General features: G+C 43.8%; 1 protein-coding gene, 1 non-coding gene and 1 pseudogene across 3 annotated transcripts in view; 2 read left to right on the top strand and 1 right to left on the bottom strand.

The window, feature by feature from the left end:
* The window catches only part of Epm2a (EPM2A glucan phosphatase, laforin), a 103,327-nt gene extending 101,014 nt beyond the window's left edge, over window positions 1–2,313 (bottom strand). The window contains exon 1 of one of the 2 annotated variants that reach the window (XM_037200395.1): window positions 1,947–2,313. Coding sequence is in view for 1 of the 2 variants with exons in the window: in XM_037200391.1 (XP_037056286.1) it covers window positions 1,947–2,247 (301 nt within the window). In the remaining variant the exon portion in view is untranslated. The remainder of the gene's footprint in view (window positions 1–1,946) is intronic. The other variant, XM_037200391.1, reaches the window with a different exon arrangement.
* A 2,732-nt stretch (window positions 2,314–5,045) lies between these two features.
* LOC114687078 lies at window positions 5,046–5,913 on the top strand (annotated as a pseudogene).
* An 8,989-nt stretch (window positions 5,914–14,902) lies between these two features.
* LOC114687168 lies at window positions 14,903–15,035 on the top strand. Its single transcript, XR_003733654.1, has one exon. It is a non-coding gene; the product is annotated as a small nucleolar RNA SNORA70 (small nucleolar RNA).
* The last annotated feature ends 785 nt before the right edge of the window (window positions 15,036–15,820 follow it).

Below are 15,820 nucleotides of genomic sequence, written 5' to 3'. Positions count from 1 at the left end.
TATTTATTATGTATACAGAAGAGGGCACCAGATCACATTGCAGATGGTAGTGAGCCACCATGTGGTTGCTGGGAATTGAACTCAGGACCTCTGGAAGAACATTCGGTGCTCTTAACCTCTGAGCCATCTCTCCAGCCCCTATCAGATGCTATTTTAAGGTGGAGAAGTCCACAGAAATATTAACAGAAATACTCTTCAAAGGAAGGACAAGCAATGGCAGGCACCTCTCACTTCTAGTATAATGAAAGACAGTAATGCCAGCTGACCTTCAAACCCAAGAGTGGCCAAAAAAAACAGCAGAAGTAATAAACATATGCCAGTAAACCATGCTCTTCTGGTGGTGTCTGTTTTGTTTCTGGATCCTTGGTTTCTACATCATTACTGGTTAATGGCCTGTTTCTCTGCCCATACGAACTTCTCAAGAAGCACTCCTTCCTTGGTGTTTAAACAATCACTGAGCCATACTGTCTCAGTTAGGGTTTCTATTGCTGTGAAGAGACCCCATGACCACGGCAGCTCTTATAAAGGAAAAACATTTCATTGGGGTGGCTTACATTTTCAGAGGTTTAGTCTACTATCATCATGGTGCGACATGGTGGCATGGAGACATGGTGCTGGAGCTCAGAGCCCTACATTTTGATAGGCAAGCAACAGGACGTGGTCTGAGACACTGATGTGGCTTCAGCATATTTGAGACCTCAAAGCCTACCTCCACAGTAAAACAATTCCAGACAAGACCTAACCTACTCCAACAAGGCCACACCTCCTAGTAGTGCCACTGCTTTTGGAGGCCATTTTTTTTTCAAACCACTACACATATACTCTCAGTTTTCCACCCTGCTCATTTCCTTCAAAGAAAAAAAAAAAGGCTGCCTCAATGCACCTGTGTATGGGCAAACATAATGGTACTGCTTCTTCAGGACATTCCTTACTGAAATGTAAAGTGGGTACATTTTAGCTTCTCTGAATCTACTGTACAGAAATACTCCCAAATGCTGGAAAGAAAACTGTGCGCTTGGATTCCAATCCAAGAATCTCTAAAAGCAAAAGGAGCCTTAATGCAGAGTGACAGGTGTACAGTATTTTTTCACTTAAAAAATAAAACACACCCATATGCAATAAGCCTGATCTGTATTAATAATATTGTTAAAGGAGAAAAAAATATATATTCAAGATGATATATTGTACAATGTTTGTTCAAAAAGTTACACATATACATGCATGCCGGCAGTGTGCTTACGGTGTTGTATGGCAGAAATGCTGTTTTCACTCATATTTTTATAATATTTTTGTGAAACAATATGTTGTCTCACTCTGTAGCCTAGGCTGGGAACTCCCAGAAATTCTGTTTTAGCTTCACAAAACTGGGATTACAGATTTGTGCCGTCACACCTGGTTATTTATTTTTATTGTTATTATTATGTCTTTACAACCAGTATTACTCTTCATGTATTTGAAGAAATCAGGTCATGTCTCAAATTCCCTTGTGCCAGGGCAAGCTTTCATTGGGGGAGGAGCTTGCTATTTCCCACTGGTTCAGTCTCAAAATCTAAGGGAAAATTCCCTGCAGTTAGTGGCCCTTTGTAGCCCGGGATTGGCGACTTTTGAGTGGGTTAGAGACCTGGGGCGGAGCGGAGGCCGCGATCCACAATCAAGCCGGCCTAGAGCGGCGTGGGGGGAACGCGGTGTAGCGGGGTGGGGTCAAGGTGGGCTGGCAAGACAGTGGGGTGTGCGGGGGGCGTGCGAGCTTCAGGGTGCGCGCGACCCGAGGCAGCGGCCAGGGTGCACGGGGGGTGCTGCGGGGTGCGGGCCCCAAGACAGCGGCCGGGGTGCACGGGGGATCTGCGGGGCGCACGGGGGAGCTGCGGGGTGCACGGGGGAGCTGCGGGGCGCAGGCCCAGAGGCAGGGGCCGGGGAGCACGGCGGAGGCCAGGGGTGCGCAGTACCTTCCCAGCGCAGCTCGCCTCCCGGCTCGCGCTGCAGGAACTTGTACCAGAACGTGTCCACGCGGCCCGACTCCGGCCCGCCGGCCGCCCCCTCGTCGGGCGCCAGCTCCACTTCGGCGAGCCACAGGCCGGGCTCCTGCAGCGCCAGCGCGGCCGCCCCCGCCGCGGTGCCCGCGGGTCTGAGTCGCACGGCCCCGCGTGGCTCCCAGCGGCCCAGCTCGGGCCGCGATCCCGCGAGCAGCAGCTCGGGCCGCGCGCCGGCCACCGCGGGCGGCACCACCACGCCGAAGCGGAAGAGCATGGCGCTGGTCCCCACCCGGGCACGTCCAGTCCTGGGCGCCTGGCGAGCGGCGGTGCGAGCCCCGGGGCAGCGCGCGGACACGTGCCGCGCCGCGCCGCGCCGCGCGTTTGTGGTCGGGTCACGCGGCCGCGGGTGTGGTGTGCGTTCCCCGTGCACCCGGGAGCTGCGGCCGCGGGAAGCGAGCGTTCGGGGCCCACCGTGGGACTAGGGGGGAGGGAAATGGCACCGGACAATCTGGACACATGGTCCAGTCGTCCTCCTGGAGATCGGGAAGTACCTTTACTAAGTACCTTTACTAAGGAGGAAATAGTATCCAGGCGGAGCCCCCGCCCTCACCCGCAGTGAAGTTGGGGAAAGATCCCGGACTTAGCAGTAGCTCTCAGCAGCCCAACCTTTAGTCTCTGTGGGCCTCTGTTTGTAAAGTGGGAATCATGCAGATGGATAATGGTCTTTAGAGATGTTCCACTCCAAACGCAAAGCCCAGAGTTCAGCAAGCACACAGGGAGACTGCAGAGCAAACAACAAACTCCTTTGTAGCCTATGGAAAACGATCACAAAACTTTTTGAGATGATAAATATGTAAGTTTAGAAACAAGGCCTCACAGTGGAGACCAGACTGGCCTCAAATTTTCAAGATCCTTCTGCCTCTGTCTTTCCTAGGATTACAGACCCAGAGCTCGGCTGTGTGTGTGTGTGTGTGTGTGTGTGTGTGTGTGTGTGTGTGTGTGTGTGTGTGTGTGTGTGTGTGTGTGTGTGTGTGTGTGTTTACAGGCGCCTAGGGCTGTGTGTGTGTGTGTGTGTGTGTGTGTGTGTGTGTTTACAGGCGCCTAGGGCCCTGCTAAGGCTACTTCCGTGTTTGTGTGATGTTTCTTGTAAATATTAGCACTGGTTTTTCATCATAAAACATCTTTGGGTCAAGAAACAACTTTGTCATTATTTTGAAAAAAAAAATCTACATCTTGCAGGAGGCAAGGGGGATACTTCCATTTGTTACTTATATGAATAAAGAAATGTTCTGTTCTTAATTGCTTTATAGTATTACTTTGGTATTCTTGAGATGTTCACGAATATTTAACCTGATACACATCTCCTAAATGAGTTAAAAGTCACAAGCAGCACAGTTGTCAGTATTTGGAAGCTGGTGTAGGAGAAAACCAGAATTTTATGCATGCAGAAAATCTGTAAGACAAAAGTAGAAAAAAATGCAAAATACACAAGACTCCTCCGTTTACAGAACAGTTAGTAATGGAATACAACAAGTCACTCTTTAAACAATGACATTCCACTCAGAGCTTGTTTATGGATGAAAATGTGAAGACGGTAAGGCCAGCCAAACTTGGCTGATTCAGAAACAAAACAGAAGTGAGCCGAGAGTGGCAGACGGGTCAGTTTATTTAAAGTCTCTGTTACAAAACATTCTTGGAGTAATTTTAGGAAGATAATAGTCATTTGGCCATGCAAAGAGGACTACTTGTCTATTTTGAAATCCAGACTTCAGTGGTTTATTGCTAGGAAGCAAGTTCTAGCTCTTCTTCAGCTTTCTTGTGTAGGGTGCTGCCCGCACTGAGTGTTTTTCATGTAGATGTCTTCCCACCAGACCTCCAGAGTGATCCCTGCCCTCTCAGAAGTGAAATAATGTCAGAAAGAAAATAATATGTTGGTTTAAAGGACTTTGACTTTTTCTTCTTTCTCATTATAAAGATATTAAATGTCTTAACCATTGAAAGAAGTACCCTTTTCAACCATTAAACAAAACATGTGATCGTTTATTTAGACATGGATCTGAATATGGTGAAATGTGATGGCTACATGGGGGGGGTGGCTTTTACCCACCAACCCCACAGTTTCCCAGAGTTTTCTTGAGTGCAAGCCGCAAGAAATATTATATAGAAGGATTTAGATTGTGGAGATAATCAGAAAATACAGGATAGCCTCAAGAGGGCCTGGAACCTATTCCAATGGGCCCTGACTGTCTCTGCCCCAGGGTATTTATACAGATTCCAAGGGGTGGAGCAAAAGACCTCCCCGCAACCCAGCCAAGTGCAGACCATCACAGACATCTGCATCAGGCCTGTGGTCCTAATCATCCTCTCTGGTTTTGTGTTACAAATGGTACTGTTTAAATGGAAAAGTTTGGGTTTTCTATCTAGGCTTGAGATTTTGCTTAAAAAATTATAAAGAAAGGGGAGAAGTAATATTCCTTAGTGTATTTAATTTAAAAATATTTTCTTGTTGTTTGAGTGAATTAATGTCATGTTTTGTTAGTAAAAAATGCAAATGGGGTATATATACTAAGACTACCTTTAAAGATCCATGGATCTCAGCTGCAGATGACTTGTGCTGGTTCTGGCGTCCACCATTCTTAGCTTCTTAGTGGCTTCTGGAGCTTTTGAAACCATTCAGACTGCCTACTTTGCAGTCTATTAGGATACTACCTTCTGTGTCTCAGGTTCTTTCACCATATACATTAAGCAGACTCACACTCAATATTTATACTTTTTACAAACTCACATATAACATTAACATCTACTTATTTATACTTCTTAAGGAAACTAGAACTACTTTAGCAAATATATTTCTTAGTTACTTATTTTCATCTTTTACAAGTAGAATCTTTACTTATTTACTTCTTTTATTTTTATTTAAACTTACATTTACAATTCTTATTTAAACTTAATTTAAAACTAGCATCTTTACTTCTTACAAGCTTATTGCTACATGTCTTAAGACTACCTTAGGCTTTCCGCGATACTCTGAGACGGGTCTATATGGTGTTCTTGATTCCTGCCGTAACTTAAAGGGAAACTTACACAATGTCCGGAGCCATTTATGTCCTGCAGATGGAGGAGGAGGATGTCCTCAAATTCCTTGCTGCAGGAACCCACTTAGGTGGCACCAACCTTGACTTTCAAATGGTACCTACATCATAAATCTGAAGAGGACCTGGGAGAAGCTGTTGCTTGCAGCCCGTACTATTGTTGCCATTGAGAAACCTGCTGATGTCAGCGTCATCTCCTCCAGGAACACAGGGTAGAGAGCTGTGCTGAAGTTTGCCGCTGCCACTGGAGCCACTCCGATTGCTGGCCGCTTCACCCCTGGGACCTTCACTAACCAGATCCAAGCAGCCTTCAGGGGGCCGCAGCTCCTAGTGGTGACTGATCCCAGAGCTGACCACCGGCCCCTCACAGGGGCATCTCCTGTCAACCTGCCCACCATTGCGCTGTGTAACAGACTCCTCTGCGCTATGTGGACATTGCCATCCCATGCAACAATGAGGGAGCTCACTCAGTGGTTCTGATGTGGTGGATGCTGGCCCGGGAAGTACTCCGCATGCGTGGCACTATCTCCCATGAGCACCCATGGGAAGTTATGCCTGATCTTTACTTCTACAGAGACCCAGAGGAGATTGCGAAGGAGGAACAGGCCACTGCTGAGAAGGCTGTGACCAAGGAGGAATTCCAAGGTGAATGGACTGCACCAGCTCCTGGGTTCACTGCTGCTCAGCCAGAGGAGGCAGACTGGTCCAAGGGTGTACAGGTGCCCTCTGTGCCCATCCAGCAGTTCCCTACAGAAGCCTGGAGTGCCCAGCCAGCCACTGAGGACTGGTCAGCAGCTCCCACAGTGCAGGCCACCGAGTGGGTTGGAGCCACCACTTAGTGGTCCTGAGCTCCTCTGCAGACACCTGAGCAAAGGGGAAAAAGGTGGAAGGAAAATAAAGTTCCTACAAGCTGTCAAAAAAAAAAAAAAAAAAAAAGACTACCTTAGATACTTCTTGCAAACTTATATTCTTTTTTTTTTTTTTAAGATTTATTTATTTGTTATGTATACAGTATTCTGTCTGCACATATCCCTGCAGGTCAGAAGAGGATACTAGATCTCATTACAGATGGTTGTGAGCCACCATGTGAGTGCTGGGAATTGAACTCAGGACCTTTGAAAGAACAAGCAGTGCTCTTAACCTCTGAACCATCTCTCCAGCCCCGCAAACTTATATTCTTAAAGGAACTCTATAGATCTATTTTACAAACTTATATAGGGCTACCATTAGCATATATCTAACTTAGCAAACACCTAAAGATTTCTTAACACAGAGATCTAACAAGACAAATTTCTATAAACTCATATCTTATTTTCATCTTTTTCTACTTCTTATTCTTTATTATCACTGTCTCTATTAGAAAGATTCTCTTAACTAGACAGGAAGTACGTACATCATTTCTAAAGCTTAGAGTTTATAGTCAGCTTTGCTATACTGTAGCAATACCTGCATTACTACCTATTCACCATGTCCGAGCGAGGGGCTGAGGATTAAACAGAGACAAGACAGCAGGTCATTGGTCTCAGTAGAATGCCCTTTATTGAAGGAGGGAGGAGGCCTTAAATACAGACTTATAGCACAGTGGAAGAACCTGGGAGGGCAAAAGTAAGCTACAGCTGTTTTACATTCTAGCATTACACCAATATGAGGGATATGCAAACAAGGAACCTTCGGTAAGCTGTTTAGGAGGAGTGAAACCGACAAGGAATTAGCATAGGGAGGACATCTGATCAAGGTCAGCAAGCAAGGCAACAGCTCCCCAAGGAATGGGGGCCAGGGCCCAACACTATACAACACTGGGATTTAGTGAGTGTTGTCATTATAGAATTGTGATACTTGTTGCTAGGAGACCATAACATTCTCAGGACAAAGCCACACCCCAAAGTTGCAGAGTTCTCTCAGCCATTCCGGAACCAGCAGAGATGTACTGTCAGTAGTAAACGGTTTTTAACTAGAGGCTGTCCCTTCACCCAAATTCATAATAGCTCCCCAAAGTGCTTTAATTCAGACAAACGTTTCTATTACAGCAGTATTTTTGGTTTGTTCTACTGAAAAACTTCACTTCACGCTGAGGGTGAAACTACCGTATTTAGCTGCTGTAAAGCTCTTCACGCAATACTGCACAGCTATTAGGTGATATAAAGTATTTTTCTTTCTTTCTTTCTTTTTTTTTTTTGGTTTTTCGAGACAGGGTTTCTCTGTGTAGCTTTGCGCCTTTCCTGGGACTCACTTGGTAGTTCAGGTTGGCCTCGAACTCACAGAGATCCACCTGGCTCTGCCTCCCGAGTGCTGGGATTAAAGGCGTGCGCCACCACCGCCCGGCAAAGTATTTTTCTAAACGCGCTAGTAAAGCCAAAAGCAGCACAGCTCCTAACTCTATTTTCTTACTGTTTACATTAACCAGTGACAAAACCTCAGAAACACTAATCCAGCCACTTTCATTCTGGTTCCTTTATAGGAACGTCATTGGAGCTGACCTTCTTTAATTCCACATTCCTTACCAAATGCTCCTGTAACCACCAAGCTTCATTCTCCTCTTGTGAAAAGACAAAAACATGTCCTCGACCCCATATTAACACAGGATCAGGACCCTTCCATAATCCCGAGCAGCAATCTTTCCATTTCACTTAAGCAAAAGTCACTTGGGTGCCACTGTGCCAAAATCTATCTGCAGCAGACTCCTCACAGACATCCATATTCAAAAAGTTCAGAACAAAAAGACCATGATTTAATACATTATGTGGTGATTGAGGGTAAATTTCTTCTTTTTTATTTTTATTTTTTGAAGTTGCATTTTAAGACTGCTATGAGCCCTTTCTACAATACCTTGTCCCTGAGGATTATAAGGAATACCTGTTTTATGTACGATTTCCCATTGGGTACAAAATTGTTGAAATGTCTTACTACTATATCCAGAACCACTATCAGTTTTAATAATTTTTGGTATAACCATATACAAAAAACACTTCAAGCAGTGCATAATTACATGTTTTGTAGCTTCCCCAGGTTGTGCACTAGCCATTAAAAATCCTAAATAATTGTCAATGGTCACATGTACATATCTTAATTTGCCAAATCTGCAATATGAGTAACATCCATTTGCCATAGATGATTAGGAAAAAGACCTCGAGGGTTTACCCCTAAGTGAGGGACAGGAAAATATTTTGGACATATCCCACATCATTTAACTATTTGACGAGCTGCTTCTTTGGTAAGATTGAATTGCTTTCTTAAGCTTTTGCTATTTTGATGATGAAGAGCATGTGACTGTTGAGCCATTTCTACTTGGGATAATGCTACTATCTTTGTTAACTTATCAGCCATTGCACTACCCTCAGCTAAAGGACCAGGAAGATTGGAGTGAGCTCTAATATGGCCCACAAAACATAGCAGCTTTCTTTTGTGAATAGCATCTTGAATTTGTTGAAACATTTTGACTTGGTTGTTGTTAGCTCCAATATTTTCACCAAAACTGTTACTATTCAAAGGAGTCAAGAACATAGATGTTCTTTCATGAAACATATCCTTCATTAGCTTACTTTGAGAAAATGCATTTTCAGGATTTAGTATTTTCACTTCATTATCTTTAACTCCTGATGTCATCATTAATAGCAGCTGTAATATTTAGCATTGATTTCTTATAAGGAACTTTCAGGTGAAGCAACTGTTTTTTTTTTTTTTTTTTAAGACAGCTTTTCTGAAGTTTGTTTCCATCTATAAATCAGTCATTTCTTTTTTGAATGCCTGTTTCCTTGTCTCTTTTATTAGATTTGCAAAGAAATCATTCATTGCAGGCTGTTTGTTCAAGAGGTAAAAAACTTTAATTTCTCATAAGTTTCTTCATATCTAAAACAATGTTCAGTGTATAAACTACTTTCTCTTGATTTCTTAAGGATTTCAAAGTGGCTTGTTTGCTCTTATAGGTAGCTTTTTGTCTGATCTGAGTTCTCAAGAGGTAAGACTAAGCTTTCTAGCATTGCTTTGAGAAGAAACTTCATTTTGAGCTGAAAAGTTTTTGGACAGTATTGCCATCTTTAGCTGAAATACTACGTTTCCCAGAATTCATTTCTCTTCATCAGCTCACTGTTAAGAGCTAGCTTTCAGACTTCATTTCCCATAGTTCTTTTCGGGTCTGCGAGTCAACTTCTGATACTTTTACTGGACTTGCTTATGAAGTTTTTGCTTTTGCAACAAGAGAGTTGAACCAAGAGTTTTAAGTTTTCAATTATGAGACATTGGGAGATTTCTGTTCTCTCCTCAGCTGGTTTTAACAGGTGTCTCTCCTTCATTTGACACCGCCCCCCCCCCATCAGAACTGCACCTGCCTCATTAGCGCTCATTGAGGCTGGCATTCCTGATAGCAACTTTCCTCCAGGCTTGTGCTTGCCTTACCCAGTCAGTGAAAAACAAAAACATTTACAACAGAGCTTTTCCATAGCTCCTTCAGAGATTTTCTCCCACTGATCTTATTCTCATTTTGATTGTTCCCCCCCCCCCCCCCCCGCCAGATGCAGAGCTTCAGATATCTCGGGCTGCTCTGTTCCTCTACTAGCTGCCTTTGGAGGTGGGGGCTTTTATTCTCCCCCCCCCCTGCCAAATCTGCCTCAAATTCTAGCAGCTGTTTCAGGTCATGCATTTTCTGGGGAGGATTATGTCCCTTCTCTGCTTCTTCAGAGTCTTTCTCCCAGACAGTTCCGTTTGGTCTCAGTTTATACCCTCTGCCCCAGAAACATTTCCCAATGCCACAGTGACAGCTTTTTTGCTCCTGAAGGTAGGGGCTTTAGTCCATTTCTGTTTTCAGGGTCTGTGTGGTTTACGTACAGATTGAAAATCAAGCTTCTGCTTTTCTAACAGGGGAGGTTTTTGCCATCTCTAAACTCCCATTAGGACAGGTGTTTTTCCCTCAGGCCTTTCACCTGGCCCAGTCCCCCAGTGGGTTGCATTTGTTTGTCCTGCTCTCAGATAAAGCTTATCCACCTCAGGGCTACACTCCCTCACCTCACCGGGAGTCAGTTGAAACAAAGCTTTTCTCAAAAAGATGCTTTCTCTGATAGAAAAGAAAGCTTTACTCCTGGATAGTTCTCTTCTGCCCTGATTGGGCTCTTTCCCCAGCCAGCATTCTTGACTTGGCAGTCAAACTGCGGATGCAGTTTGGCTTTATTGCTTTTCCCAGAAAGGTCCTCTCTCTAATAGGAAAACTTTTCTCAGATTTCTTTTTGCAGCTGTGGACCTATCAACCCGGGACTTGTAGGAAAGTGGACAACTGTGCCGTTCCCACTGGCTTTAGCTTTGGTTGTTCATTAGCAGTTTTCCCCTGGGTCTTGCACCTTCCTGCCTCAGCTGTGCACTCCAGAAGTTTGCAACTGCAGGAACCCTAGTATCCCTGAAAATCATTTCAACTCAGAGACCGCTGGCCAGTCTGGGTTGTTGGTCTGAAGCAAGGAAACAATGCTAAAAGAGTTTGCATTGCTTCAGGGGATCTTTGTGTTAGGGCAATTAGGAGCACCTTTCACTGATGCTTACTCAAACAAAACCCTTGATGCCTCAGCTCAGCTGCAACTGAAAAGCTTCGCTTCTTTTGCTTTCCCCAGTAAACAGTTTCCTGCCCTATTGGGTTCTTTGTGGCTCTTCACCCTTACTCTCCCAAGCGTTTCCCTCAGGGTACTCTGACCCCCACTGTCTTTTACTAGCTTGAAGAGACAGAGCTTAGAAGAGGTTTATAGGAACTTGTCCTTGCCTTCTGCATTGCAGGGAGGATTTTTTTCCCCCGAGACAGGGTTTGTCCGTGTAGCTTTGCGCCTTTCCTGGAACTCACTTGGTAGCCCAGGCTGGCCTCGAACTCACAGAGATCCGCCTGCCTCTGCCTCCCGAGTGCTGGGATTAAAGGTGTGTGCCACCACCACCCCGCCTGCAGGGAGGATTTTTAAAGCTTGAAAATTTAGAGAGGTTTTGCTGTCTTAAGTGGTGTGTTATTTTCCCTTAGAACTAATCACAGGTGGTCCTCATACTAAATTCTTCAGGTAATTCTAATTTTTGTCCTTCTGAGAGAGACTTTAGTTTTAAGTTTTTTGTTTGTTTGTTTTGTTCTTTTTTTTTAAGAGAGCTTTTAGTTTGAGAGACAAAGCTTAAGGCTTTTTAGAAAGATTTTTTTCCCCAAAATTTCCAAGGAAAGCTTTTAGTTTAAGAGAAAGATTTTTTTCCCCCAAGAGAGAAAGACCAACTTTCCCCAAAACTTCTGAACTTCAAACTTTTTGGCTTTTTACCACCCACCCCCACCCCCAAGCATTTTTGCCTCAGGGAGAAAATACTTTCTCCTGTCCAGCTGTCCCCAGGTCAAAAGCTTCCATAGGAAACTGTTTCTTCCCCATAAGCTCAAAGAAGAGCTTTTTTACTACCTGTAAAGCTCAAAGAAAGATTTTTTCCCCCCAGTTTGCATTCATAAGCCCCCAAAGTTAGAAAACTGAAGAGTTTTTCTGTCTAGTTGCCTTACTTATTTTTTTCCTACATGATCTTACACTTCTAAGTTTTTCCTACATTACTACACTATACCTTACTTATTTTTCACAGATAGAAATTGAGAAAGGGATAGAAGATAGAAAATTTTGACAGAAGAGAGTTTTGAGCTGCAGCATCCGGCATCCTTCCAGTCCATTTTTCCTTTTTGAGGATAAAACCCCTGCCCCTTAATAATCTATGTGCATCCCCTTTTTCCATTTGCAGGGCTGACTCAGCACTTTCTTTCTTTCCTTTTTTTTTTTTTTAAAGATTTATTTATTTATTATGTATACAGCATGCATGACTACAGGCCAGAAGAGGGCACCAGATCTCATTACAGATGGTTGTGAGCCACCATGTGGTTGCTGGGAATTGAACTCCGGACCTTTGGAAGAGCAGTCATTGCTCTTCACCTCTGAGCCATCTCTCCAGCCCCTGACTCAGCACTTTTACCAAAAACTCTGTAACAAAACTATTATTTTCCTTTGTCTTTAGTCCCCATTACTTTGTCTTTACTCCCTGTTCATTTGTCTATAGTTCCTATTTTTTTTTTTTCCTATTTTCTTTAGTCCCTGTTTGGGCGCCACTCTGCAGGGCGTTTACCCACCAACCCCACAGCTCCCCAGAGTTTTCTAGAGTGCAAGCAGCAGGAAATATTAGATAGAAGGATTTAGATTGTGGAGATAAACAGATAGAAAATATAGGATAGCCTCGAGAGGGCCTGGAATTTATCCCAATGGGACCTGCCTGTCTCTGCCTCAGGGTATTTATAGAGCAAAAGACCTCCCCCCAGCACAGCCAAGTGCAGACCATCTCAGACACCTGCACTCAGGCCGGTGGTCCTGATCATCCTCTCCATGCAGCCATGAGGAACCTGAAAACGGGCTCCCACACTACATTGTGTACCAAGCAAAGTGCAAGTGGAAAGCAGATTACCAAATTAGGGAGTAAACAACATGTCAGGCCTCAATCAAATTTTGACTGTCAATCATTCGGCTATATCAACCATAGTAATAGTCACTGAGAACTCATTATGAGCCAGACACAGTAGCTACAATGTTATCCCTATTTTCAGATGCAAGGAAACAGAAGTGCAGAAGGGGTCAGTCCACAGGAAGCAAAGGGAAAAGTCACATGCTAAAAAAAAATCCATTTTGTTAACAGTTGAATATGTAAAGGCAGGTTGGTAAGAAATTTTTATATGGAATGCATTTAAATCCATGTGTATTTTTCAATTTTATATAATACATTTAGTGTGTGTGTGTGTGTGTGTGTGTGTGTGTGTGTGTGTGTGTGTGTGTGTGTGCCCGGGATCAGAGATCAAAGTCAGGTCATCAAACTTGGCATCAGGCACTTTTACCTGTTGAGGAATCTCAAAGCCCTGACTGGTCTCAAACTCAACATTTGACTCAAATTGCCCTTAAATTCCCGATCTTTTTGCCTCAACCTCCTACATTCTGGGATTATAGGCTTGAACTTCCATACCCATTTTATGCATTTGTTTTGTTAATAATAGAAACACAGTTTGAAGAAGCCACGATTGAGTATTCATTGGTTAAACTGCATTACATCCAGTCTTTTTCCTTCTTGGATTTTGTCAAATTTCCCTTTATATTTCAAAGAGTGTTGGTAGTTTTTCAAAGAGATTATTTATTAAATTCATTTGCAGTCAGATTTAAATGCTAGAGTGACATGTTGAATTTAGAGCAAAAACTGAGCCCAGTGGAATAACATCATTTTTAAAAAAAAACAACCATTTTTATTCCATTTCTATAATGCCATCTTATATATAGCTATAATATTTCTTGGAGAATGGGTAATAAATTCAAACCTAAGAGTTTCAGGATCCAATTCAAATATGCATTCATTCCAAGTCCCCTTGGAGAAAGCCATTGCCTGGTTTGGCTGTGATTTATGTTTCTGACTCTGTGTTTCACTAGTCAGGAAGCTGTTAGTCTTCCCTTGTGGCACGGTGTGTATAGATGGACACTCACTGATAGAAGTCACAGCTTAAGTATAAGTTTATTACTTCAAAGAACATATCTAAAAGTTAAATGTGGCACATATACTTTCCTGACTTTGTGCCTTAAAGAGCAAAACCCAGAGAAAGTTTGATACAGCATTATCAAGAAGTGTGCATTAGTCAGTTGCAGCTAATTCTTTCCCCAGTGGTTGAGGCTGTTCGAAACCCCTCTGGAAATGTGAGTCAACCGAAGAGACCTTCCTTCCTCGGCGTATCAGCGCCGGCCTCTTTGTCATGCTCCTTTTTCCTTATTGATGTTTATATTCTTCATTTATACTATAAAAATGTTCATTTAGGGCTGGAGAGATGGCTCAGAGGTTAAAAGCATTGGCTGCTGGTTGCTCTTTCAATTCCCAGCAACCACATGGTAGTTCACAACCATCTGTAATGAGATCTGGTGCCCTCTTCTGGCGTGCAGGCAGAACACTGTATACATAATAAATAAATAAATAAATAAATAAATCTTTAAAAAAAAATGTTCATTTAAAAGCTATCCCCCAAGGGGCTGAAGAGATGGTTCATTGGTTAAGAGCATATCCTGCCTGCGCACAAGACTGGGGTTCAGTTTCCAGCACCCACCACTGCCTATCACTCCAGCGCTAGAGGATTCAACATCGTAATCTGGCCTGTTCAGATAGCTGCACTCACCTGCACACACCTCCACACAGACACACACGCATACACATAATTACGAACAAAAGGAAGATCCCCAGGATACAATTACAGTGCAACATACGCCATTTCAAAAGACACGGTGCTGCCCTTTCTCTGCCCATCCCATCCCACCCTCATCACTGTGACCACACCTCCTCCCTCAGCTGAGAACCCCTACAAGCCTGAGTTAAGGCTGTGACCTAAATGGACTCTGCCAGGAGAGAGTGAGGGACAAAGCAGTTGGTTGGACCTTGAAGTTAAAGACACAGGTTTAAGGCTCCCTTTAGGTATAAAAAAGATCCCAAGTCTGTGGTAACTGGATTGACAACTGACTAATGCTGGAAGGGATGTTCTTACAGACTCTTGAAAAGATTTAGAGCACCAAGGATGAAGGTTGGTGAAAGAGGCCATGGGTGGGGCAAACCTGGAGAAAAAATATGGTTAACAATTTGAACTTTCTGTAATTCACTGTTTGTTTTTTTCCTCCTAACCATTGTGTGTGTGTGTGTGTGTGTGTGTTATAATAAGAATAAACATAGATTTTTGTTCTACTTTTTGAAACATGATCTTGACTTCCTATAAAAATTAGGCTGGCCTCAAACTCACTCCGCCTTATGAGTGCTGGGATTAAAGGCATGCACCACCACCACATTCACTGAATAAACATATTTCAGGTTAAGTTCACCGCGTTCCATTCCTCATGCAGCCCTGGTGAGTAATGGCTGCAAACAAGTCTCTGGGAGCAGAGTGTGTAGCCTAAGCTTGTCTGGGTTTCCATGAGGATCTGTGGAGACTGTTTCTGGTAGATATTCCAAGTCTGATCTCCATGCTTTCCCAAGCAAAGCTTCAAACAGTTATGTAGTGCCTTTGGGAAGCTCCAGGGCACAGTGACCAGGATTCACATGGCCAAGGCCATCATGTCCTCTACTCCAAGCTGTAGAACAAGGAACATGTGATGGAGGCCCTGTGTAGAGCCGTGTTCAAGTTCCCTGGAAACCAAAAGATCCACATCTCAAAGAAGTGAGTGGGGCTCCACTAAGTTTAAAGCCAGTGAGTCTGAAGATGTGGTAACTGAAAAATAGCTCACCCTTGGTGGCTGTGGGACCAAATATATCCCCAATCATGGTCTCCTAGCAAACAGTGGGCCCTGCACTCCTGTGTGCTGAATCCCATACTCTGCCAGTCATACTTAGCAATAACTCTCACATCAATCTATTTTAGACATGAAGTAGATTAGGTCCAGGCAGAAGGTAAGTTTGAAACCATTCTTTTTAGGCATTTTTATTGTGTATATTAATGTGCACATGTTCATGTGCCTGCAGGTGCCCCGTTGAAGCCAGGAGAGGGTATAGGGGAACTTAGTTGGGTGAGTCTCACACTTCAAGTGCAAGGGGCCTCCAGGAGGATGGCCGCAGCTATGAAAAGGTCTAAGGAAAAGGCAACGTTAACCTGTCTGCTTCTGTTTCTCCCTGAGTCAGTGCACCTATCTCTTCTGCTCCATCCTCTGCGGTCATCAGACTCCAGCTTCTTCGGCCTTCCAATGTGGACCGAATACAGAGACCCTCGAGGGATCTTCCAGGTCT

Source organism: Peromyscus leucopus, chromosome 8a (assembly GCF_004664715.2).
Source record: "Peromyscus leucopus breed LL Stock chromosome 8a, UCI_PerLeu_2.1, whole genome shotgun sequence".
In the NCBI taxonomy this organism is placed as follows: domain Eukaryota; kingdom Metazoa; phylum Chordata; class Mammalia; order Rodentia; family Cricetidae; genus Peromyscus; species Peromyscus leucopus.
Note: the sequence above shows the minus strand (reverse complement) of the source record. Positions and strands in the feature narration are given on the sequence as shown.